Source organism: Rhea americana, unplaced genomic scaffold (assembly GCF_003343005.1).
Source record: "Rhea americana isolate MKP2758 unplaced genomic scaffold, rheAme1 scaffold_32, whole genome shotgun sequence".
Lineage (NCBI taxonomy): Eukaryota > Metazoa > Chordata > Aves > Rheiformes > Rheidae > Rhea > Rhea americana.
In genome coordinates, this window is record NW_028186446.1 from 4,533,091 (window position 1) to 4,560,963 (window position 27,873).

General features: G+C 37.2%; 1 protein-coding gene across 1 annotated transcript in view; it reads right to left on the minus strand.

Moving 5' to 3' along the window:
• SLC25A13 (solute carrier family 25 member 13) overlaps positions 1-27,873 on the minus strand; it is a 97,334-nt gene that overhangs the window by 54,036 nt on the left and 15,425 nt on the right. The window contains exons 3-5 of the mRNA XM_085310570.1: positions 23,514-23,567; positions 19,323-19,465; positions 12,473-12,588 (exon numbers count right to left, since the gene is read on the minus strand). Coding sequence (XP_085166696.1) covers positions 12,473-12,588; positions 19,323-19,465; positions 23,514-23,567 — 313 coding nt within the window. The remainder of the gene's footprint in view (positions 1-12,472; positions 12,589-19,322; positions 19,466-23,513; positions 23,568-27,873) is intronic.

Below are 27,873 nucleotides of genomic sequence, written 5' to 3' on the forward strand. Positions count from 1 at the left end.
AAAAAAAAAAAAAAAAAAAAAAAAAAAAAAACTACCTCAAGTAACTCACTCAGCAAAAACAGCAAAAAGAATGGTAATTTCAGAATAACACCAACTTTTAATGATTGCCATTACAAATGCAAACATAACCCACAGCAAAGGAGCTTAAAACCTTATCAAGCCTACTAAGAACACATTAAGATTATATCCAGGGCATTTGCATCCTCTTGTCTATTTTAGAGATTAAAGGCTACACACATGCCTCACAAGTTCAGAAAATTAAAAATATCCCTTCAAACATTCCAAGCAGAAGATAGTACATATGATTTGTGCCATGACTTGGAAAATAAAGACTTCAGCATTAGTGTAGGTATTTAATAAAATAGCAAGATTACGTTACATTACTTGAGCTTCTCAAAATAATATTGCAAATTTATGTCAATATGTCTTTGAATCTAATACCAGGTGCTTTTCTGACAGTGTGTATGTTGTATTATACAGCACAACTAGCTGATTGGAAGATTGCCTACTGTGCTTTTATTGACTACTTGATGGTATGAGACATGGCATCCTGCTTGCCGCAAACTTTTTATACCTACCCTGTACCTCTCTCTCATATCTATTCATAGTTCGCAAATCCCAACTAAGTTCAGTGGACTGTATCCTAAATTTTTCCTTCTTTCCTCACTAGTCTCATTACCAGTTCATCCAGAACAATTTCACTAACTTGAGCCTCATCTGTAGTCAAATTGCCTGATTCAGATCGTAAAGACAGTTCATGCTCCATGAAAAACTATCTACAGCATTTTAACTGTCAAAAGGTAGCAAACTGTTTATTAGAACTCACTTCAAGTTATTGTTCAGTTCTAGCAATATTGTCTCCAAATCATCCAAGTCCAGCATTAAAATAAAAAACCGACAATTTTAAAATGTAGTCTTGCCTCAGACCTGGAGTCAGAGTCCACAGCTACTCTCAAGTAGCTGAATTAAACACAAAAAAACCCACAGAGTAGCAGCAATGTCTTTCAGTTGCCAGGAGTTACTTTATTCACTTCTACTTCTTTTAAAAGGGACACTGCTTTTCCAAATCACAGAAAATTTTGGGTTGGAATTTGGGGGATTTGGGTGGGAAAAACTGGCCTAGACGTCACGTAGTTCAACCCACTGTCAAAGCAAGTCCAACCACTTCAAGTTGCTCAGACCATATCCACCTGAGGTTTAAATATCTACAAAGATGGAGATTCTACCACCTCTCTGGGCAGCCATGGTTGTATTAGCTGCTAAACCAATATTTATCAAGATAAAATTGATGCTTTTAAATCCATGCCAAAAAATTATACACTTGTTTTAGTTTTTAAAAAGCAACAGGTTAACGCTCATATTTGAAATTTTAACATTTAAAAGGAATGAACTGAATGTCATTTTTCTAATATATTTTTCTTATATATTCTGCATTTAAGAAAAGAAATCAGAAATCTCAGCTTCTAACTCGGAAGACCTTCTAGGCATTAATCAAAGTTATTAGGAGAATTACTTGCACGTGCCATTAAGTTACTTGACAGAACAAGCTACTAAAACCTTTATGGGCTACAGTTCATAAATATCTAATGTATTAAATCTGAAATTCTTTCAAACTAATTATTTGCACAAGTACCTAAATGTTTCATGCAGTATAACTGTTTGAGTCCAATAAAATTAATACCATTGCAATGCAGAGGTACAGTAAGTTTCATGATCAACTAAAATCCTATTCATCTTACGGAATAGCTGCAATATTTTTGCAGAAAAGCTGTCACAACAGTCCTTATTTTATAGTTGTATGTTCTACCTTCAAGCAATTAAAGAATTTATGCATGGTACAGAAAATCCGTAGCAAAATCCTGAACCTTGACAAAAAATGTGGTTACTCTGATGATATAGGTGACAGTAACTTCTATAAAGAACAGAGGCCCCTTCCTGCAAAGGGGAAAACAAAAGAAAATTTTGAAAAGAAATGAATTCTTGTAAGTTAACAAAGTTCCACATGCACCAATAACCTTTTCAAACTCTGGCAGTAATTGTTTCTACGTTCATCACACTTAAGGGCCTAAAGAAGAATATATGAGCATTAGAGCTACAACTTGGGCTCAATGAAGCAAAATTAATGCAAAGAGTGTGGAATAGATATTTTAGTGTGAGGAGATAAGGCTTTTAAAACAGAATATGCAGATCTCCTTCATTCTGATCTGAAAAAAAGATGATACTTTTACAAAATGATGTTTTGTTAATGCTAAGCATTTCTGATTACACATTTGGAAACAGAGTCCCTTAAATGGCACTCGAAAAAAGCACACATTTTTATTAAAAGTCATTTAGAATAAATCCTATATAGCTAAAAGACAACAACAACAAAAATTAACTCCAATGGGGCCAATTAAACTATTCATGAGGGTGGAAGGGCCACCCTCACAACCACAGAACCCAGCTGCCTTACCAACAACCAAGACCCACGTAAAGCCCAGTGGAGTCGAGAACAGGATTGATGTTTGTTTCAACAGGCTTTGCACCAGGTCCTCACTGATCATTTGAAACTGCTCTACATTTTTCCATAAGCTGAATGGTCCTGAATGCACTGTCAGGTTCTGCAACCTCTTCCCCTGACACCCAGGGTTTGGCTGCCTGTCCTCAAAGCCAGCCTAATGTGGTACAGCTCTGAGCACTTGGACCAGGGCCTGGGAAAAGGGCTGTGGGAGAAAGAGCCGAGAGAAGGTTCTTCTCAAGACCTCACCTGAGCAATGCTGCAGGGATACCTAAGTGGCCCCCAGCTGGCTGCCCTGACTTCCCAGCCTGGCCTCAGACCTGCCTCATTGTCATGGATTTGTCTGGCGATCGCCAGACCCTGGTTACTGCCACTGGACCTGCTCTGCTCTTATTCACGCACCGTAGGACCATGCCCCTCCTTGGTGAGGTCCTTGCCCACACCTGCCTGTCTTGTGGTCACCCTCAGCTCCCAGCTCACCTCTCTTGCAGAGCAGCCAGCACTTGCTGCTTCTGGACAGTAACAGCCATAAAGATGTACAACAGACTTGTGCAAACGCACATGTGTACAGAAATATGTACATATATCTGTCAAGACATTCAAATAATATTTCAAGTTATTTTGTGGTACTGAAATCATTGTGTTTTAGCCATGGTTTTTTCTTATTTACTGCTGTAGATTTTAAAAATGCTGCTAGTTTAACTCCATCTGTCTACAATCTCACACAAACTGTTCTATAATGACAGCTTTTTTATTTTTTACTTACGTCCACATCACATCTGCTCAGATAAGATGTGAAATGATGTTTTTCTTATTGGTAGTACTTAACTGTGTTGCCCATTTACCTCCATTTACCCAAAAAAGGGGCAACACTCCAGAAGTACAAGTGATCTCCCTACTCCTTTGTCAATGAAAATATATTGAAATAGTTTTATACAGGGCACACTATGAATTAAATAACACACTGATATAGCTTGATTACTAAGTCTTGCAGAGAAAACGCATGCTTTTCTCCAGATTCCCTCAGCAAAACAAGAACAGCAGGAACAGCCGTCACAGCCACCTACTTCACAGGTTACAAGCCCTAGAATAGCACTCTAAGGCTGTACTTTTATTGCCTTTTAATTCCTTCCAAAATGTGGACTACAATCTATTCTGCAATTCTGAATCAAAGAAATTAATTTAGGTTCTTTCCTTCTTAAAACATGACACGCAAGATATCTGGTAGAACTCTCAGACTGAAGCTTTCACTGTAGAAACTGAGCACGCAATTGAAGATAATGACTTGAAAAGCAGAGGAAGAGGCTGGTTTGCAAAAGAGATAGCAGCTATGGCCAGTGTAACTTATCTGCACTCTATCATGTTATTCTGCTATGGTTTTAAAACAGCTTCATTCAGAAGAGTGGAAAACCCTCCGTTAGTGCCCTGTATTTATTTAGACTAATATTGGTTTCAGCTTGCACCTGAACACTGTATGGTTGCATATATACACTTGCACATAAATACCTAAACAAATCTGAACTCACTCCCTTCATTAATTATGGGTGCGTATGTATGTGTGTGTGCATGTATGTGCATATATACATGCACTTATGTGTACATGGTAGTTTTCCTTTTTTTTTTTTTTTTTAAGTAGGAGTGGTTGTTCCAAATTTAAAGAAAATCCTCAAAGATAAAATTAAACTAAAATAATAAAAACGGTAATTTTAACCAATTTAGCTATTTTGAGTAAGTCCATTGCAGACTAGAGCTGAACTGCAACAGCCAAGCAGGGATTTCTGATATTTAGTATAAGCCAGTGTTGCTTGTGGGTTACTAAAGCTGTTACACCAAATTCTATGTCTCTGTTTCCATGTGGATAACTGAAATTCTCATCTGGGCTCATTTGTGTTACTCTTATCATGGAGATGTTTACAACATCGGGCTTGAAGAATCCAGACTGACTCAACAGCTTTCCTCACACCAGTASGCAATGACTTTGCTGTAGTTGTCCAGGAATACAAATTTTCTTCAGTATTCACATGATTGTTTCCTACAGCAGTTTAATATACCAACTGAAGTGATAAAATGCAAATTCTTGGCTTCAAGAAATCATCCTAAAAGAGCATAAAAGTTATTACACTTTACTCTCCAATACAGACTTGAGAGCTCTATTTCTTTAACAGCTATTTTGCTTAGATAGATGGTATAAAAAAATCACTTTCTTGCAAAGCATTAACATACATTTTCCCCCACTTAAATTCTTCAATTTCAAATGCACCACAAAATGTACTCCCACAACAGTACTGTATTAGTATAAAACTATTTTAGTTCAATTAAAATGTCTCACTATCTACCCCCAAACCTACCTAAACTGTAATTTTCACTTTGAGCACTTCCAACATGTTCTCAGTTTTGTTTTCTTTTATCAGCTTATCAAATCAGGTCCTGCATTCCAACTGTTGGAAAAAAATAGTCATTAACTGCTAGGTAACAGCAGATTTTCCAATTTAGAAAACTGAAGTACACACACTGCGAGTGTGTGTATTTTGCTATCTGAAATTTTATATTAAAATTTGCAATAGCAAAACACCTCCCTAGCTCTCAGAGCATGCTAAAGTATTTAACTCCTAATTTGCAATCCATGACAATTTGAAATGGAGATGGAACAAAATCAAATTCAAACTTTAAAATATATACTACTGCTACCACTGTTTAAACATATTGTGGTGTGGAAGGCTCTGGTTCCTTCTCAAATGCAGCCTAGTAATCATGTTGAGTTTTTTCCCCCTCAAAAACATAGGCAGTTGTATGAAGGATGGCTAACTCTCAGCTTATTGTTAACCAGAGAGTGACCTTATATGGCTGAAATTTACTCTCTAATTTGCTTTATCCCACCTTTTCCACACTTTTTTTTTTTTTTTTTTAAGTAGCATGAAGTAGCAGCAGAAAGCACAATATTTTAGTCATTTGAGCATGTAGCATTCTTGAATTATCCCACCAGCTGGAAGTGCTCTCTGTTACCTCCGTCTTTTAAAATTGGAGCCATTACAGTCAATCGTGCAAATCTACAGTCAGCTATTCATACAAAGTATATTTTTGACCTATTGAACTGGAACAGCTTTGGTGCAGATCTTCTGATCCTTGTCAAGACACCATACAACACATGCACGCCAGTCTGATATTGGGGTGCATCTGCATTCGGTTGTTCAGTAAACACTGCTCACAAGTGATTAAAATTTTTCCCCCAAGTCAAAGTGATTAAAAAAAAAAACTGTTTTGCAACTGGTCACTTTAAAAAGTGCAACAAAGCTGCACATATATCAAAAAATGGATGTCTTCACAATGTTTTTTCACCTCCAGGTAACACATTAACATCTGGAGCACATCAATGGAAAGCAAAAGCTTACGATGGCTGGTGGGCTGCCCTCATAAAATGAATTGGTTGACTCAGCACATCTCCAGGAGAAAAGAGACTGTATTGCGACAGCAACAACTGGAGTGTCAGCACCCTTAGAGACAGTCACAGAAGGGCAGAGAAKCACTGCAGCAGGCTGGAGTCTTGCACTAAAGGTGGCTGCTTTCGTTCAGATGTGAACCACATCCATTTTGTGGTATGAAGAAGYAACAAAGGCTGTATAGCACCTGTTGTACACAGAGGCGAGATTAATAACCATATCGCTAACCACATGTCTTTCAGATGTATTAARTAGACTTTAAAGATGAAAACAATCAAAGAGCCCCCCAAAAGCCCAAGAATACCAAGAAGTCCAGTATGAATCCTAACAAAAAGTTCAGCACATAYTCTCTTTTATGATAGAGACACACTAACTACTGAAGAAAAGTTATTTGGTTATAACTTCATTGCCATTTCCAAACTTTTAACATGGACAGAGCTRTCTTGCAGGTTAATTTTACTTTAATGAGAACATTAATACAGAGAACATGCTTCTGTCTTCATGATTTTCCCCCATCAAAAGATTCATAACAAGCTTCAAGTTTCACTTCTCTGCTGAAAATGTGCTTGCTTGCTCAACCTCTTATCTTCCCCCTGTTCTGGTTGTTTGGGCTCCTGTCACTTTTAAAAGAGAAAACTTTGCTTCTTCACGACTTGCCCATATACTACCCAAATTAGCTCGACCATGATTTCCAACCAAGATTTCTGAGCACATCTATTATCTCTGCTAAACACAGCAAATATCCAAAAAAAAACCAGGCTATTTCCAAGAGTAACATCCCTCTCAGCAGTTAAAATTCTGGATCCAAGCTTGCTCACTCCTGTCTTCCCTAGACACCAAGGGGAAATAACAGGAATTTATATACAGAATATTGCACATTTGGCTTACAGAAAACATTTTCAACCTATTTTTCAAGATGCGATTCCTTGAAAATACTTCTACTGGAGCTGTAGATATCCGTAATTTAAGCTTACTGGCAATAACCTTGTATTTCTTTGTTATCTTTTGTGGCCTCCTAAGAAGCGGGTGACGAACTGCCAATGCACATGGAGGTCACAGGTTTGGAAAGCACTAGGCTCTATGAGAGCATAAAAACAAATGTACTGCTTTTGCCATTAAGAAGAATAAAAACCCAGATCACTCCTGCAAAGGTAAATTGAATAGGCTGGCTAACTAAAACAGTATTTTTATTTTCCTTGTGCTTCACAATTGCTGAGATGGTCAGGCGCTGGAGCACATGGCATATGAAGAGGTGAAGGCAGTGGGGTTCGCTCAGCCCGGGGAAGGGCATGCTAAGGGGAAACCTTATTGCTGTGTACAAGTACCTGACAGGAGTGTGCAGGGAAGATGGACGCGCACAGTGGAAGGCCAAGAGGCAACGGACACAAGCTGGAACATAGGCAAGCCCAGAGAGGTGTTAGGAAATGGTTTTTCACCATGAGGGTGGTCAGACACTGGAATGTGCTGCCCAGGAGGGACTGTAGCGTCTTCATCCTTAGAGATACTCAGACCTCAATCACACACAGTCCCCGGGTAACATGACCTCGCCAGCCCTGCTCTGAGCAAGTGTTTGGACCAGATGACACCACGGACTCTTCGAACCTTAACTCTTTTACGGTTCTGTGATCACTCCTGCTAATGAACAAAGGATATGCTGAGCCTTCAGTCTGATATTTGTCAAAAGGCAGCTTTAATTAAAAAGTAAAAAAAATCTTCAGTTCTAGATTATTTAGAAAGCTCAGTTGTATAGTCTAGATGCAATAAAACACAACTGTGTAAAAGGATGGAACTTAATAAAGACAGATTTACTTTGCAACTAAAACATGCATTGTTTTACTTAAGATGCTTTCATGAAAGTATGCCTGGTTACATAACATTTTAGTTACAAGAAAAAACAAAACAAGAAAAACTTGCCAGATTGACAGTATATGTAGAAATGAAACTCTATGAAAATAACATCAAGCAGATCTCAAAAATTGTTTTGAAGAAAGTAAACATGCTGAAAAGTCTTCCTTGCATCGTCTTCTAAAATTGTTATTTTCATACAAAATCCAGTACAAACAACAAAAAACATTACAGATTAAAATTCAGATTTGCATGTGTACTGCTGCCATTGGACTYGTCATATCTAGGCACATGCCAGTTATAAACTAACAAATTACACTGGACAGGTTTAAGCTAACACATCACAAGCTACAAAYGGCTTTTCACCACTTTGTACCAGCAATGGAAACCTCATTGAGCATTACCTAATATTGCAATTTATCAAGTGATCAAAGCTTGCATTTCAGCAATTTATTTTGATAGCTCAAATTTAGCTTTTCATTGCCTTACATGGTATTGAGCGTGCTAGGCTGGGTATCACTAAACTAGGTGTTGTACAAGAAGAAAAGAATTATAGATCCTGTAAGATCATAACAAGGAACTATAGGAGCAAAGCATAAAATAACTCTTTGTAACAAAAAACAAGAGTTAGCTCAAGAAGTCTGAACCTAATCCTTTAGTGAAAGAATCAGCTGTGGTACTCCTGCAACTATTCTTAGCAGGTTGAAGAAGTATCAGAGCATTAACACTGAGGAAAAACTCTGAAGCCTATCACAATAGCTCTATGTGCCTTTAAAACTCTGTTAACRGCTATGTGCTTTTAGAAAGTTTACAAACAAGTATCCAGGCAATTCAAGTATCACAAACAAACAGGAGTGCTTAGTAAAATAAATCATTAATTCACATGCTCCTCTAAGAAATGTATACTGTAAGAGAAGTAGAGACCCACAATAACTACTGTATACATGTAAATACAGAGTTTTATTTTGAGACAAAAACAGAGACACCATCCAATTCTGCAGCTGCTATGCCAAACAAACAACAATTTGGGGGTTAGGTTCCCCAATCCTGTTGGTTAGGTTTTTTGTTGTTTTTTAAGGACAGACTTGTTCCACAGCATACTCTGATTTCTCAGGGGAGCACAGCATCCATTTTTAAATAGCTTCAAGTTGAAAAAAAATTTTTTTAAATCACACACACCCACCCCACAGCTACATTTCAATAAGCACAAGAGAGCAAGAATTTCTGTTTAGTGGGAAATTCTACTTCAAAACAAATCCAAATGAAAATTTTCAAAGTCAAGTTCATCGCTGTCTGGCAGCATAGACTTGGGCAAATCCTATCTCTTTTGGTGCCTTTTCCTTCTCCGAGAGCAAAACCAMTGTGGGTAACACTTATTTCCCCTTCAGTGGCACTGTGTGAATCCGTATTGGAAAAAGACAGTGCCTGKCCTTAGATACCACTGCTGCATCATTCGAGGCTCAGAACTGTTAGCTTGAGTCATTTCATTTACCCATCTGAAATTAAAGATGGAGTTAAGATGACTTAATTTTAAACACTGACATTTTTACCCAAGCATCTCAACCTTTTTTTTTTAATGCCATCTAGTAAAGAATTTCAAAGGGCTCTGCTTTTTTAATGAGGCATTAAAATACAGTCCTACTACAAAAAAGCAACTCAACTAAGTCTCTTAAACCCCTGGACTTACATTATCAGCTTTTATGTGCCTGTCAACACTCAACAGTAAGAAGCAATGGTTTGCTCTTTGCCTTGAATTTAAAAGCCAGCTAAACTTCCTCCCACTTTCCTGCTGAGAGCTTTAACTCCTTGCAAACTGTCAAAGCCCCGACACTTCAGCAGCAGATAAATCTACAACATGATGCAATGGCCAGGTGTAGTCTCAGTGAGCCACTGGTCATTCATTTACTACTGACCATTTCACTCACTCCCAGAAGTGATAAACTAGAAACACCTTCCCCTCCACCCCCTCAAGACACTTACACTGCTTGCAGATCAGCTCTTTCGCTTTTAAACAGATGCTAGCTCTGCCACTGTACTATGTACAGCTACCCTCTAGCTTAAAAAGAATTGAAACATTCAAGATTGTAGAGATGTCTACATACGGCTAAAATGCAATAGAATTTCTAACCTGGAAGCTAAACTGTGTGGTATTCTTCTCTTCAAACATGCAACAATTGAGTATTAAATACTAAAACTTCTCTAACACAGAACATTTCCCTAAATATCTATATCCTGGATATAGCATCCAATAGAAAAGCTCATTGACACAAAGCCCATTATTATTTTTTTACAAAGGTACCACACACTAAGTGCACCTGTGAAAGAATATGAATTAGATGATTTACGTAATAGAAAATACGAAGTTAACAACTGGGAAGCTCTGTATTCTATTCAATATAAGATACAATATTTACACCATTATCTCAGTGTACAAAAAACAATGACTCCAAAAATAAATCATCCTGTATCTTAATGGGAATAAAATCAGATACAGACTTATAAGGGGATCCTTGAGATACTACGCTTAATAGCAGCATAGTGGAAAATGATCCTTTCTCTTTTTTGTTCCTTTCACACTGTAATTTTACTGTATACAAAACCTCTATTTAAGCCTCCTAACCTTGATAAGGACTTGATCCCATTCTCATTGAAGTCAATGGAAAAAGATCTCATTATTAACTTTAAGGATGCATGATTGAGGCACTGAGGGGCAAAGTTACAGGATAGCACTGTAATAATTAATTTACAAAAATAACTATTTTCTCCTAATACAAAAATACGTTTCTTCTTTGTGATAGAAACAGAAACTAGCTTTATGTAAAGGCCAGCCATTTTTGCTGAGAATGCACAACACCCAGACAGCTCTCATATCCTTCCCATTCTAGGCTTTTTTTCAGGTAGTAGACATAAATATAGAAGTTACAAATGCATTTATGATTTCAAAGGAAGAGAAATTTAAAAAAACAAAACAAAACAAACAAACAAACAAAAACCCCAGAGGTTCTGCCAACCTCGGCTTCCTCTTTCAAGTATCTTAAATACAGCCTGGCATGGAGTTTCTCTCATCATGAAAAGGACATCAATGGGCTTCAAATGCCACAACATCCTTTGACTCGTGCACTAAGCCAGACCTCAAGGGAAGCCTTTGCCAGCAGCAAAAGTATTAACGAGAATGCCAAGAGTTAAAAAGTTAAGTTGCACTGATTCAGCATTCAGATCAAACAGCCAGAATTCTTCCTAGATTATTAAGGAGTGCTGCAAGCAAGTGGGGGCTCTGACCCAGACAAGAGCCTGCAGATCACAAGCATTCCAGGAACCCTGCTTTGCCCAGGCTGGAACAAACCCGTTGCAAAACACAGGCGCCCTCCTGATGCAAAAGCAAGCCGTCTCTCGTTGCCTCTCTGTCCATACACATGCACAACACTGCTGGGCACAAAGTACTTCCTTCACCAAGGTTATGGTCAACAGAACTTTTTCCATTTTCAAATCTATTAGCATCCATAGTAATTTTTAAAAAGCTGTCCTAGCAAGTAATATTGTGCACAAAAACATATCTTTTATAAACTTGGGCAACCGAAATACCGAAAAACTAAACATACACACACACACACAAGAGGAGACAGCAAGTCTTCTCACTAGCCGCAACTACGAATGCAGAGTTTTGGAGCTGGAAGAAGGAATTAAATGCTTCAAGCAATAATAATAGAAGATCTTTTCAGTTTAAATGGGAAGGGAAGGGCTTTTTAACTAAGCATTAAGTATGTGTAGGGAATACCAGCAAAAGACAAAGGACATGCAAAATGTATGTTCAGAAAAGACAAAGAATCACTGTCATGCAATTTTCCTTTTATTTAAAACAGTTTAACAACCGATTAATAAAAACAGACATATATAGATAACCATATTCAAATTTAGCAAATTAGAAACAGCCATTTTATTCAGCATAGGTACTTAGGATTAAACCTCCCTCTCCATACACACACACATTTTTTGAAATGCAGTCAGAAGTTATTCAAAACTGCTAATTTGTGAATTGTTCTTCCAGACAGAATGATCCATGTCCCTAGCCAGGTGGCAAATAGTCCTACAGATATCAAAAGCTGTCTCTGTGGTATCTAGAAACAGAATAGAAACAGTCCCCACAACCATGCTTTAAATTGGTCTCAGCATTTCTCATGATGTCCTCAACACAATTGCCATACCTCCAAAGCACAAATTTTCAGTAGGTCAATAATGGATTTATTACTGAAAAAAAAACCTCACAGAAGAAAGTTCTAAGCTTTAAAAGGAAACCAGCTTGAAATCTAGCCAATTTAAACAAAAAATAATTCAAGGTAATTTCAGACTCCACGTTTGCCCAAGTCGTCTGGCAATTTTTTTGCGGTTTTACAATCATTTCCTATAGCTACCTCTCACTGCTGTTCTCAAGACCTGCACAAGCACATTGGGGAAAAGTAAAGGAAAGTAGTGACAAGTTCTCTAGAGAAAACCATGAAAATGACTGAGAGCTTGACTTCATATTGTACACAAAGTAAATGATTAAAAAAAAAAAAAAACTAAATGAGAAATTTCTTTGGCATAAGGGTAATTCAATTACAAATCACTGTTTTCTATGGTAACAGAAGGTAAAATCAGGTTTGGCCTAAGTATGAATTTTTAAATTAGCAGTGCATATTTATAAACCCAGTCTTACCAAAAGTAACTTCTCCTTTGCCAGTCTTGTCAAACAGCTGAAAGGCCACTATGAACAATGCATCTGGAGCACACAGGACTGACTCAAATGCCACAAATTCTTGAAAGGATATCAGCCTGAAGAGGAAGAAAAAAGCAAGAGCTATGAAACCACTTGCTTGTGGAAAATTAAATACAATCTAACATAGCTTATGCAAAAGAAAGAATACCTCAACCAAACTGTGTATGAAATGTTATCAATAGGGATCAGAACTCACCCTAAAATGCCTTACCATGGACACTGCCCAGGTATTGTCAGCAGGCCTTTACACTGCCAGATGGAAATGACTTTGCACAACACGGAACTGTTCTCCTTAGCAAGTCACAACAGAACAAAATAAGCAAAGCGCCCAGTGTGGCTACTCACCTCAACGATAATGGCTAACTGAACTACCCTCTGGGTAAGCCTACCTCCCTCCACTGGTAAGAGGCAAGGCCAATAAAGATATGAATAACTTCCTTGGAGACTTAAGACTTTTGGAAAGCAAATTTGTTTAAGATCTACATGCTTCCACTCATTTCAGAAGGAACGGAACAGAATACAGTGTCTGTTTGTTAGGAACTTGTTAGTCATCCATTGCAGCCCTCAAGTGCTGCATGTTGAGTCACAATTTTTCAAGCAATGGTGTGCATGTTCTTCCTCAGCCCAAGAGCACTTTATTCAAATTCATCATTATAGCCACGTCCCCAAAATGCAAGTGCATTAGCAGAGCACAGATAAAAGCATAGGTGCTTTTCCTTAAATTAGTAAGTAGAAAAACACAACAACTTGGCTTCTTTGCAGTAGATCTGATAGAGCAAAAAGCTTGAGTGGTTCTAATTTCTCCAGGTCACATCCAAGAGTCAAAATGGAGATCACTCTCTTCCTTAAGAAGGCAAAGAGTTGTGGGCAAACCATTCTTCTACTTCTTCTTAAATGACTAGGTTGTATAGTTTAAAATTATCTTCAAATGTGTGGCTGCAGGGCCTGCTGGCAGTCTGGGAGATTTAAGATTGCCCTCTCCCTAGGCTGTTTTACGTCAAAGAAGCCCACATATAGCTTTAATGGTTTCACATGGCAGTAACTGGGGAATGAAGATTTGATTTGAGTCACACAAAATTCAGTTTAAGAAGTTCTAAGAAACACACACAAAAGAACATTTTTTTTTATTAGAAACTAACTGTACCACTAGTACAGTTTGACTTCTACTCAAAATGATCTTGTGGCCAGTTCAGTGAAAAGTTCTACTGAGTATGTAATAACGGTGAAGAAGGAAGAGTTTGAATAAGTTAGAAAAGACAATCAACTCAGCAGGGCCCTTTGCCTTCAGTAATACAGCAATTTTAAGTCACCTTATCTTAAGGGAGCTTTAAATCACCCACAAATGTGCTAGAAGTCAACAGTCAAAGGTCCAGAAGGTAACACAAGCTGCTTTCTGAGAAGAACATGAAAATATGAGAAGATGAACAAAAGGAGAATATCAAAAAATAAGTACTATGTAGAGAAGACCAAAAGAATTGTCCTACTTTACCTCCATCAAGATATACATACTAAAAGCGAAAGGAAGCACATTTAGAGTTAAAAATATTCTAACAAATAATTAGCTTTGGGAACTTACCACCATAAGATACTAGGCAGGGAGAGAAATACATAAAAATAAGTCTCTTGAGGTATTTTTAATAGTAAACTCACAACTGATGATGTCAGTAAACATATAAGCATCAACTCATCTTTACTAGTAAAAAAGCCAATGACTTGCTGCATAAGCACACATTATCACATGGGCAGTCCATTATGCAGTTTATTATAAATTCCTTGGGAGCACCAGATACTGCCACTGTTAGACACTGAGAAAACTGATACTTCATCTTTAAATGGAAGAAAACTTCACTCTCTCCTAAGCCAAAAGTAATTAAAACAGAAAAAAGCAGTATTTCCTTCAAATTTAAATCAATACATCACAATGTATTCAGTTTCATGTTTACTCCCATTTATTGTCACTCTACGACTTACAGGTTATAATAACTCATTATTATCCACAATTGTTACATCCCTGACAACATACACAACATTTAACTGACATAAACCACCAAACRCTTCTGCCCCAAAGTTTATAAAGCCCGAACAGAAAAGAACAAAACAACGTGCAACAAGACTCTAGAATAGGACTGTCTAGAGCTAAAAATATGAACTATCTGCCAACAGTTTTTATAAAGCATCTTTTTACATGAAACAAAATTATGTATCCTTACTAACATATCCCAACACATATAGTGACCATAATATGGAAAAGCATTCAGCACCTATCCTAGCAGAATCCTAGCTAGGAGTACACTAAATGTTATTAGACCTGGATTTGATTAGAATTCCACACACTAACACTGCTACAACATTTTTTACCAGTATAAGCATTCTTTGTCACTACTTGCAAGTAATAAACCCCCTGATAAATCAGAGACAGATGATTAAAATAACCCATGTCCATTTTTAAAAACAATTATTCATAGTTCTAGGAAGATTAAAAGTGTACAAATTGTGTGGTTCCAGTCAGACTATTAAAGAAGAGACATTAATATCGGCCGTGCCAGCTGAATTCAAATTAACCCAATTTTTACATGTTAATTAAACCAGCTATTTTCTTCTTATTGTRTTTTTGCTCCCTAAGTAGACTAGCCTGCTAGTGATTCCCAACAGATCTATTCTTACAACAATGACGTATTCATTTACTTCTATTATGACCATACAATACAGTAACTGAGCAGTAATTTTTCACAGTCAATTACACGTGTGATTCTTAATGCTTAAAGATGCTGAAATAATGTGTACTACATAGCCATATGCTCACTTCTCTATACTACACAAGGGTAGTTGCCTGGGTAACACATTTTCTCTCTGGTTTAGCATCAGCCTTTTGGGTTTAGCATAACCCTTCACTGAATATCATTAGGTGTCATTAAACAGCACATATTAACATGGACTTCAATATACTACTTAAGAGTTATTTTATCTACTTAAACAAGTGCTCATTTATATTACAAAAGCAGAAAAAAGCCTAGTAATTTTACACTGTGCAAAGAGAGAGATGAAATGTTGACAAAATCATACATCAATCTTAAAGATATCCTACCTAACCAGTCAAAATCTTCCTTCACCTTCATGTCCTCATTAACAGGGGCAACACTGCACAAGAAAGATTGAAATTCTGGTATTTTCAGAATATCCGCACACAAGAGCTACAAGCCAAATGCAGCAACTGAGTACAGTATAGCAAGATTACTATTTACCACCTCTCCTCCTTCCTCCATGCTTTTTCTTTTGGTGCTGATGCCCAAAGCTATCTGGGCACCACACAGATGTAAAGCTTTTCCACCAGAGAAAGTCCACATGTAGCCAAACAAAGGAAAAAAAGCCCTTACACACTGCAGTAATACATACAAATGCAATGATGAAGAGGTTTCTTCAGAAATCAATGCATATGTTTTTACTGTATCAGCAATTTAAACATGATAACATAATGGGACACAAATTGAAGCTACATCTATTATTTTATGCTGCAACCTAGGTAAACTAAGTATAGTGTAAATTGGTGCATTAGGGGATAAATTTATATACAATAATAATGGAAAATGCTGGCATTTCCAAGTGTTATTTTTGAATAGTTTGTCCTTTCTAAAAATAAAGCATACAGTATTTCTCAGCAAAGTGTTAGTTACTACAGTCCAAACAGAGATGTATAGTAAATACTTACTTAAGTTTTTAAAAGTACAACAAAAGACAGAAAAATATTATGTTACAGGAGGCTGCATGGGAAATGCCTGGACTGCTGCTGCTATGCCTTAATAGAGCCACTGTATTACTGGAAGAGTTTCTGATCCAGCTGAAGACAGCTGAAACATTCTTTCAACTGGAACCAGGAACGGGAAACTTAAGGCCAGAAAATAGGMAAGGCTCTTAAGTCTGTTTCATACAATCTACTGCTATATGAGATAGGTGGATGGAGATACTGATTTCCAGCCCTCTAACTCCAATCTGCTCTACTATTGTCCCACCAGGTTGAATGACTTCTCTGGCAATCAGCAAGAAGAGTGTTTCTTTTTTTTTCTTTTTCTTTTTCCCTTTTTTTTTTTTAAGGAACTATTTTAAAAAATGCCTCAGAATAAGACAGAATAAAAAAATCTGCCTCTAAAGATCCCTCTGTCCAGTCTTAAGATAAAGATAAATCTCRCTCCCATGGCAACAGATATTCACTGGACACCAAAGCTGGACACCTGAATCTCCCTTTAGGAAGTCACAGCAACAGTATGTTCTGTAGCTATCCTCAAATCCCTAACTCCTGGCAATACAAAAACTGTGTTGGAGCTACAACACAAGAGATGYTGCCCACAGCAACCACAGTGACAGTCCATGCAAAAAAATACCATTATTTGCTTGCACCCTTCTTTTTCCAGTTCAGGTCTCTGAGGAAAAGCATGTAAGAAGAGAATTACCAACACTGTGCCCATTTCATCTGCCTGGTCCACTCTGCATTGCCTACTGCCACAGATTTTATAGATTCTGTTAACTGCTGATAATTTGCTTAGAAACCTCACCTGAACAAGAAAGAAAATGTAACATGAAGTTCATTTCCCTGCACATGGTTCACACTGAGGACTTCTGCAACTCAGGGATAGGCAACTCTCTACCACTTTGTTTGTTCTGCTAATGAATAAGGAGATCTTTTGTTGTCTTGCTTCTTTCTACCTGTATGACTTACAGATTTCAGCACCTCCYACTGGCGACACTTGGTATCTGTATGTAACTTCTCATCGAAAACAAAAGAAAGTAAGGTGTTTAAAGAAGTGCTTGGGACAATCCTTGTGATTCTGGGCTCAGACTTTTTTGGTGAATGGTCACACTCACTGATCATGAGGAACATGCTTCTTTAGAAAGGAGCAGGAATCTGAGAGTGAATAAATGCTCTAGAAATAGTGTTGCAGCATTTTCAGAACCCCACTACTTTAAGCCATTAACACTGTAATAAAATTAACTTGTCATTGCCCTTGCAAGCTATCTTCTTTTTTATACTAGAAATAAAGCTGAATTATCAAACAGGCTCTCATGACGTTAAAGCTTATGAACCTCTAAATATTCATATTTAGCATAATAATACAGCATATTAAAAATGAACGTTTGTACTTCATTTTGAAAGTTAGGGGCTCTGAACAAAGACTGCCAAGATGGAGAGAATTCAAAAATTCTCTCTCCCCCCCCCCCCAAAAAAAAAAAAAAGGGTCCATTCACATTCTTAACAGGAACCAAAAAAGGCTGGTCCAGATAGCCAGTTTATGCATCATCAAAAATTACTTTCAGAACTGTCTCCATCCATTCACATAATAGTATACCAGCTAAACCAGAAGAAAGCCTAAGTATCAGAAGAGACTCTCCAAAGACACATTAGAAACATGGAGTCCCTAGTCAATGCATACTGAGGACTGCAGAAACAGACCTTAAKCATGGTAAAAAGCTGCAATTAGAAGCCTCAATATTACCCTGCAAAACTTCTGCAAGATCACACCAACTTACAAAATCCCGAACTTGTCAGCAAGTTCACATAGACTACAGTTTTACATTTTGCTCCTTCTGACACCAGCCTCTATTCGTGAGGGAGATCCAAATCACAAGGTACGGATTATACACACAATCTTCTTATTATAAAATGGATTTGAAGTCATGTAATGTAGAAAATGCAGTTTTTACAGGCACCAAACCAAGGGAAGAGTGATCAAAATCTGAGAAAGATTTAGYATTTTCAGTAAATGTCATCTGAAGCCACTACTTTCTTGCTACCGTTATGCCAATGTGGCCAATGTAACTTTTTACAGGATTCTTTTACCATGGATAACAAACATCACATTAACTTGTCTTCAAGGTTTAAGGTGCTCATCTGCCAGATGTGTGAGGTCAACTGAGCAGAAAATAGGGCACAGAAACCACCACAAAAGTTCAGTTAGATATGTGTCTCTTCACTAGGAAGCCTGCATTCTCTAGTCATGCTTTATTTATCTCACATTTTACTCTGTGCAACTGCTGATATGAGTCATGCTTTTAGTTTTCTGGCTTCTAAAAATGCCACAACTACAGACTTTAAGTCCATAGCTAATTATTCTAAAGTTTCTCTAAAGATACTTTAAAGGCAGAGTTCAAAAAATGCATTCATATGGGTGAAGAGACAGCTTGCCTGGGCAAGTACCAAAAGCAAAAGCTAGGATTTCATCAAAGAAGGGGGGAGGAAGGTGGAGGGGTAGCTAATCTTGCCTATTGGCAAAGTCAGGCTTTCAAATGCAAACCATGTGCAACCAACAATACTCTGTCTTCCCAAGCCTGCAAAGTGGTTCCCTAAATAGCTTATTTGCTCCTCCTCTCTCGTGAGGAAAAACAGTGGCAAAAACTTCAGTACTACGGCAAAGCAAACCAGAGATATGTTTTTCTATGATCTTTTCCTATATCATCTTAACCTATTTTAAATTGCTATTTGTATGTGTATCTGTGACAAATATATGAAGTAAACAGGGACTGAAAGACTCAGGGAGGGAAAGGAAAGCAGGGGCTAAGGAAGCCAGCCAACAAACATGAAAGGTTCAATGGATTAAAAATATATAGTGGACTAAGTATAGCTTGCTCAGCTACATACTACAACACACTGTTATTACTGATTTCACTTCAAAGATACTGAGTTCCTTTATGTAGTGATGGGGGGGGGGACGACAGATAACTCTTGGGGACCTAGATTGTTCTGGAAAGAATGGTTTTGTATTTTCTAAATGAACAAAAATGAAAAAAAAATTACACTTACCCATCTTTGGTCTGATCAACCACACCTGCAAGGAGCTGTACAGTGCTCGCATTAGGCAAGCCATCTCCAATTATCTTCAGGTACCGTGTGACAAAGTCATTAGGAGACATAAAGAATTCTCCATTCTTCTCCACACTTGCATACTGTTAAATAAATAAAATATTTAGTGCTTCAGACTCATCCTTCTCCAGGCTACCCACTGTTTCTAATCAGGACTAGACTTACAGTATAGCAGTAAGACAGTTACTGCTCTGAAGAACCTATAACCTACATTGAATCAGGACTGAGTTCATGGGAAGTAATGTAACAGCTGAAGGCTTGGCTTCCCAGACAAAAGAGCTACAGATTTATGACTATTTGTTCATCATGTCAACCATTTCTCCATATTTGGACTAGAAATGGTTCATGTTCAAACATGGAATGTTTTTTTCCAAGTAGAACACTAAGCATGCATGCATTTGCAAACAGGTATATGACATTTTAGGCCCACTGAAAACTATATCAAGTAGGAGATACACTAGCGTATTTTATTTAGCTAAAATGACACCTTTGTGTAGCCAATGTATTTCAACATAAAAGGGTGGGTTTGCTCCTGAGAAATGACTTTGTTGTGCTAAYGGAGTACGTCATCCCACAAGAGTGTCCACCTGAGGGTGTTTTTTTTTGGAGCAACTGCACAACAGCAAATTCAGCCATAGCTAGTTCTTAAGTAAAGAAGAACCTACAGATTTTCTTCCTTGGTTAAAAGGCTCTGAAACAAGACCAGTGAGAAGTGATTTTGGGGGGGGGGGGGGGGGGGGGGGGGGGAAAGGGGAAGGAAAAAAAGGGGAAGGGGAATTTGGACATTTTAAAAAAAGAAGAGTGATCTGAGATCTTACCAAGCACCTCTGGTATTCATTGCTCCTTCTTTATGCCAGAGTTACTATTCTGAATACCACTCCAAAACCAGCACTCAATATACGCAAGATTATTTGCTCTATAGGAGGCCACAAGTAACAAGTTTCATGTATCTTCTTTGATATTAAAAATACATAAGATAATACATAAATAAAATTGCCTTTGTTACCATCCTTATCCTAATTCTTCAGTCATCTCTCAAATTTAAAAGCCCTGATTTTCTGTAGAAAGGTAAACTTGAAATCAACTCTAAAAATGTTTCTTGGTAGGGAGGGAGGCTGGAGGAGATGATAAAGACAATAGTTAAGAGAACAAAAATCCTAAGCAACATTTACAGCACCATGTGTTAGCTTTAAGTGAAATGGGTCTGCCTCAGGATAACAAACGTGCATTGAGAACAGAAAATCAACTTGTTTTATTTATTTATTTATTTAAAGATGGGATGATAAAACATTGCTGCTGCTTCCCATATGGCATTATCCACACTGAAGTAATAAATAAATTAGATGCCTACTGAAGAACACCACAAAATAGCAAAGACGTGTTTTGTTTTATATTGCTATGCCTCTGCTAAGGGAAGAAAACTGCCAGTTTTCATCTGAGACTCATACTAGTGCCTGCCGAGTACTGTTACACCTGCTGTAGGCATATAACTCTCAGAAGGATGCCAAAGTGTAACAGTAAGTAGACTATTTTCTTCTAGTGCTATATAAATACAGTCTTCAGGTATAGCAATATCTTCAAGGAATAAGGCTTCAGAGAAGCAAGCCCAAACAAAAAACATAACTTGCTTTGGCATCTATATTGGTTAGCATTTAAGGATTCATGATTCAATAGATACTCCTCATAAAGCAAACCTTCTAGTTGATACACCACAAAGAATTTTCAGTTGTATACTTCCGTAAGAACTAGCAGATCAATTCATTTCAATGTAATCATTTGCAGGGAGACAGAATCTTTCAGAATCCCAGCCTCAAAAACTTTTAACACAGCCACTATTGAGAAACAAATCAAATAAGTCAGACAGCTTCTATATTTCATTTTTTTCTTCCAGGCTAACCCCCTGCTAGGGCACTCAATAACAGAAAACAACATAAGGTTTCAGTGTCCCCCTGTTTCTTGTCATTGTGATTTACTCAAGTGTATTTGAAAACCAATCACGTACACTATACTACATATAGAAAACGACCTTGGAAAATGTCAGCTTGATCACTTTGACTAAAATCTAATCTCTTAGGGGTTATGGTAGAAGACTTAGAACAAGTAGAGTTAGTCTTAGAAATTATCATAACAAAAAGAGAAAAACATCAATTCTATTGGTTTTGGAAGAGGGACATTAAAAAATATGGTTCTTTACAACTGTATTTTTCCCCACTTTCGCAATTATACCCACAGAGAATTTGATATTATACAATAGTACTTAATGGCTTTTTGGTAACTTATTTCCCTACATTTTAGATAGTTAAATATTAACCAGTTCAGCCTCATTTTAAATAAGATTTGCAAACACTTTATTGTGGTTTTGATGTAATAAAAATTCTGAAAGTTGACTATAATGAACTGTATTTAAACTAACAGCCTCATATTTATTTCTACACAGTGAATGTCATTCCTACTTGGAAATGGTATTTTTTAACTCTTAAATCGAGTTTAAAAAATGGCTGTCAAGCTATTTTACAAAAGAAGATTGCACAATCTGCAGAAACAACTGTATTGACCTCACCAATTAAAATCATCTTAAATTCAATTCAATTCAATTAAAATCAGTTTAATTAACACTCTGGCCATAGCTTGCTTGCAGCGCACAAAACAACATGCCATCGTCATGCATTCTCTGTCCTTTTTCAGGGAGTTGCATAGCAATTTCTGTATTACACTGAACAAAATGCTGAGATCATATTTCATTCTTCCAATTATCGAGATCTCTTCTTTTCAATGGTGGGGGTAGCAGAAAAGGTAAGAAAATGGGGCAGGAGGCACTATTCAGTGAGCTCAGCTCTGACATTTCATAGGAGCAGAAAGCTAAGGGAGGTAAAATCTTCAGAAACACASACACGAAACAAGTTTCACAATATTCTCAACAAACCTACCAATCCACCCACAACTGAACTCCTCATTCTCCAGAAGGGACCAGACTTCTTAATGCATTCATCTCCTTCCCCAATGCTACCATCTCACYGAGTCAGCAGTCTATTCCCCATCTGCCTTCTCTGCTGTCTTTGTCTTGCTCTTCAAAAATTTTCCTATGAAAATCCCATTCTTTTTCACGGGACTTTTGCCTCTCCTTATAAATATCAGCTCCAGGATTTAGTAAGTTAAATCTTAATTTTCCCAATTGAAAATTCAATTTCAGAGGTATAAAAATGAATAGTATATGATAAAACTATAAATACTGACATATTCACAGTGGCACCTACATATACTGTTAATAAAAGATCTTAAGGTCAATGGAAAAATATGACCAGAAACTCACAGAGCCTGGGGTGTAACATTAGAGAGACAGAAAGTAGAAGAAGGAACTTGGAAAGGTAATAGCTCTCTCAGTCACTCARCCCCTTCATAAAAATAATTAAGATTCAGGAAGTCACTGTAGCACCTACCTCATTTACATTTATTCTCCAGCCTCATCAATTTCTGTACACATTTTTTATTCCAAACTTCTACACTACTACAGACAGTGTACTAATAGATCTTAGAAAGATTAGGAATATTCCTTTACATTTAGGAAATGGATCACCATATTCCAGCAAAACGTTACAGTACACTGATCTTCCTCTATGCAAGCAAGTACAGGAGTCATTTTATTGTTTATGACAGTACTTCTACAGCAGGACAACACAGAAGTATTGTGAAACTACAACGTGGCCATCATTTCATATAGTGATCTTCTGAACACTTCTACAGAGCTATAAAAACACTGATAACACTGGCAGGAACGAAGCAAGGATAGGAGAAGGAAGTTTATCAAATGGTCTAACAGCAAGGTGTCTGCACTAACATTTTACCATGTGTAGGAACAATATTGAAACTCCCACCCCATTCTCTGAACAATGCAGTTTTTTTTTTCTGAGATAGTAATACTTCTTCTGAGGCAATACAATAATCACTCAGGAATGTATCTGACTTCTTGGTGAGCAYTGTTCAATTCTGATAGTGGTATTTAAGTCTAACATGGTAATAATACAGTGAATGATTAATGGTTGGAAAAACTATCAAGAGTTGTATGCTGCAATAAAGGAGCAAAAGATATGAAAAATTTAAGCTGAAAGAGTAAAATATTTACTTTATACATACCTTCAAAAATATTGTTTTCAGCTCAGCTGGATCAGCTCTCTTGGTTAGAGCCACCTACAAGTAAATACAATTACATTAATATGCATAATCTACACAAAAGATGTCGAAGTATCATTTAAAAGAAGAATTCAAACAACAGAATGAATGGTGAAAATAAATGTTCGCCTTAGATAAATTAGTACTGCTTTAGATGGTTGTGCTTACTGATTTTACATTTACACTTATCCAACATTTTTGTTACAACTGCTTCACTTACACAACTCTGCAATTCTTAAACAAGCACACATTAACAAGTCATGTTAATTCAGCTATCAAATTTCTTCAACATACCTCTCTGCTTGGGTTCAATATTACATCATCTTTACTATACAGATTTTCCTGCCTTTAGCATCTTTTACCTAAGGATTTCAGAGTATCATATGTACCTCTCAGCTGAGAGGTGGCAAAAGTAAAAGCTCAGATTTACCAAGCTGTCCAAGAAAGCAATTCAGTAAGATACTGAGTTCCAATATAATTATTTGGTTTACTTCTACCTCCTACTTCCATCATTTTAAATTATTTAAACTTACAATTTAAGCTTTTTTGACACTGTCAACTCCAAAGCACAGTATCTAAATTTTTCTGCAAATCAGACAACTAGCCAGTGACAGCTAAAATCTAAGTCGCATTAATCACCACAAACCCAAAATGACTAAACCGAAAACTTTTTTAAAAAACATTAGATTAAAAAAAAATTCTATATCCACTATGGAATTAGGCTTGTCATTTCTCTCCTCCTTAACATATCATGCCATCCATTTGCTGTTTCTGGCAATGAGTGGATTCATCCTCTCCATTTGTGCCTCCTATAATTTCCCACTCCTCTTTCAAAATACTCTGATAAGATCTTGCTTATTGCCATAATAACCATCATCTGATAGTTGATGCAGCACACTAACCTATTTCTAATCCAAAAAAATTACTTTGTAAGCATATCTAATTTTCAAAAAAAAAAAGGAAAGAAAAAAGGAAGAAGAAAAGTCACATCTCTAATGGGGAAAAACACACAAAGGGCAAGACATAAAACCTTATCCTCATATACGAATTAAACATTAGAAACTTTATCAAGAATGTATGACTGCCTTCTTTCTTGACTCTCCGGAGCAATGGTAAACTGTAACAATGAACATACCACCTAGACTGCAAATGCAATTCCAGCAGCACACGAGACTACTGCAGAAAATGGTAGTGGTGGGGGAAGTCTGTACAACAGAATTATATCCTCACTCACACATTCAGTTAAGAACCATCAGTAAATTTTTCCTCTCTTTAAATGGGTCATTTAAAAATAAAAGAAAAATCTGACGATATTTTATGAGAAGTGTATGAAAAGGGCTTCTTATAATAAAATTTTAAGAGTTATTTTAAAAGAAAAAAAAAAAAAAACCACCTGACGGTGTGTTATGCTAGGCCTCAACGACAAGAGTCCGCAGCCGGAGTTCCGATTCTGTGTTTGCACAGAAATCTGTGTGGGGGCAGTTGCAAAAATCAAAGTGTAATTGTGAGGCTGAGAATCTAAAAATGCGTATTTTCTAAAGTACATGCTGCCCTGAATGTAATCATCTTGTAGTAAGCAGAGATTTATTTTAGCTCCCTCTGCAAGAATCTGGCACTCCAGAGCAATTGGGAGCATCGGGGCGGGGAGCTGGGGGGAACAACTTTCCTATACTGCTGCAACAAGTACAGGTAAACTAAAAACATTTCAAATAAACTGTATCAACTAAAAATACAATCAGTATCATATTTCATCTGTCATTAAATTTAAATTTTACACTACCCTAGAAATCTAAGCATAAAGAAACTGAGGCTGAAAAGAACAAAGGAAAAGAGCACATGTTGATATCCCTACTTCAGCCTCTATTGCTTTGGTTTCACTCAAACTAGCAGTTTTGGGAAACCCAACACAAAATGCGCGCAAGCCCATCTGTCATTTTGCTGCCTTCTTTGGATTATGTTTTGTCACAGCAAATTTCTTTCAAACCATGCTGAAAGACAGGCTGAAGTTGGTCAGGGCAGTATCTCAGAGGCACTGCAGACCTGCAGTCCAAGCAGTAGCCGTAGACCATGATCTCCTCCATTTCATGCAGTCTATTGCCACATTTTTCTATATCCTGGGGAACAGGAGAGGAAAGGCATGACTAGCACTGGGTAACAGGCTCACTAAGGTATCAACCTCCATTTGAAAGGTCTGTTAGAGCCCAAGCAAGGAAAAGGTCCTCTATTATATTATGTTACAGCTTCAGAAGGACTGATGCAAATGCAGCCATATCAGTGCTAAGGAGAGAAATATTTAATTTAGTTTTTCATCCATTCCCAGCTGTGGACAAAGCTCAAGCTGCACGCAGAGACATAACTAGAACTGTTCCTGACGACAGATCTCACTAGCAGATTCCACTTCTGGAAATGGCCAAAATAATGGTTTCAGTACTATTATCAAAATTACTCTCAGTTATATTAACAGTTGAAAGTGGGCTAAGTAACCTGATGCCAGCAAGCCAACAGCTAGCATGCCTGATGTAAACTGACCCACAGATACCATGTGCTTTTCCTTTGGTACACTCAGATCATGTTTACTGACGTTCATATAAATGGTCCTAGGTGGCATCATTTGTAACTGGAAAAAGTTCCTCATTTTATCTATTTTCTCTCCATAAAGACAAAAGCCAATCTGAAATAAAACAAACTATGAGTTGTAATTGTGCGAGAAGGCACTTGATAAAGTAGATCTGCGAGGTAAAATGTTTGTTACTGCTCTTTACAAAGAGAAGCTTTGTAAAAAATGTTAATACTGAATAAAAAAGTTATTAAGTAAGGTTTAACGAAGAAAGCTCTCCAGCATCAAACACGTATTTTTTAAAACCAGAAGAGAACATGGAATATAAGCTTCAAGGAAGAAACTAAACTTGTAATAACATCAGCACATACCGGAGGACATATTGGAGGAAAAAACAAAATAACACACAGAAAACGTCAAAGGGGATTTTCATTCCTAGAGATAGACACTTTAAAAATTTTAGTCAACATCAGCTATGTGTATTTGTGCTTTAGATTGTATATGAAGCCAGCACGATGCACTTCAGGCAATACAAGTAGCGAATTTAAAAAAAAAACTAATCCCGTCCATTAGCAATGATGTTCAGCAAAAGGGACACCAAGGGTGCACAGAGAAAAGGAAAGCTCTTTCAGCGAAGGACAACGTAGGTTGATTTGCATGCTGGAGCTGTTCCTATCCTTAGCATCTCTGGCACCTTGATCTTTATTTCAGTACATTTTCTCCAGCTGAGCTCTTTCCTCCTTGTTGACTGGTGCCCTGCCAATTTACATTGATATGCATTTTCAGTCTCACTTCCACCCTCAACAAGAAATGAAAACAGACCTTTCCCAGGAAAACGCAGCTGTATAACACAAACCAGAATCCACTGGCAATCAAATAATATATTTAGTTTCCAATCAATTCTATTAATATATTTGTCATGCATAACACAGAAGGAAAAAATTGCCAGATGTTACGTGAAATCAAATACAAGAGGACTAGTAAAGTAGTGTCTGTGTGCCACATAGGAAAGAAGACAGAAGAAGAGAATAAGCACTAGAGAAACAGGACAGCAGGAAAATTAGAATTAATAACAATATAGCATTAACCTATATGGTAAATACAAAATGTCTGAAATTCCTATTGTTATGGTGAAGATCATTTTAGTAGCCACAATTTGGATGGAGTAGAAAGTGATGGGGATCCAAGAACATTTGGTTATCGCCACCGGATTCCTGAAAGTTTATTGGGACAGCAGCAAGTCCAAGAAAGATGAAGAGACAAACTTCTGAAATGCTGTTTCTTCCTCACAGCTTAACTGAAATGTAGTTCAAGTGTGAAGATGAAAGTTGATGGAAGGAAGATGTCTCCCCCTATCTCACTGTCATTAAAATTCCTGGCTTCAAAGAGGTAAAATGCTYGAGAACTGCCCTCCTCCAAGCACAGTTCTGTCAGATCTGCCTCACTGTGCCTCGCTCACTATCTATTTAATTTTTGGGAACACTACCTAGAAGCACATACACAGAGAAGATGCTTGAAATAAGAAGCCCAGTAAATGATCAAAGCTCTAGTACCTTCACACTGAAATTAAGAGCATTTTTAAAAGCCCTTCCATTCTTAAACCTTACCAAAGAACACAGTGTATTCTTCACCACTAAAAGACCTCAAGTCAAGATTGAAACCTTATGTCTTCTACAGGTATTCTTTAATTTCATCATAAGTTATTGAGTCTACCCGTAATATCGAAATGCATGTGGCCCAGTTTATATAACAGGTCTGACTGGATGA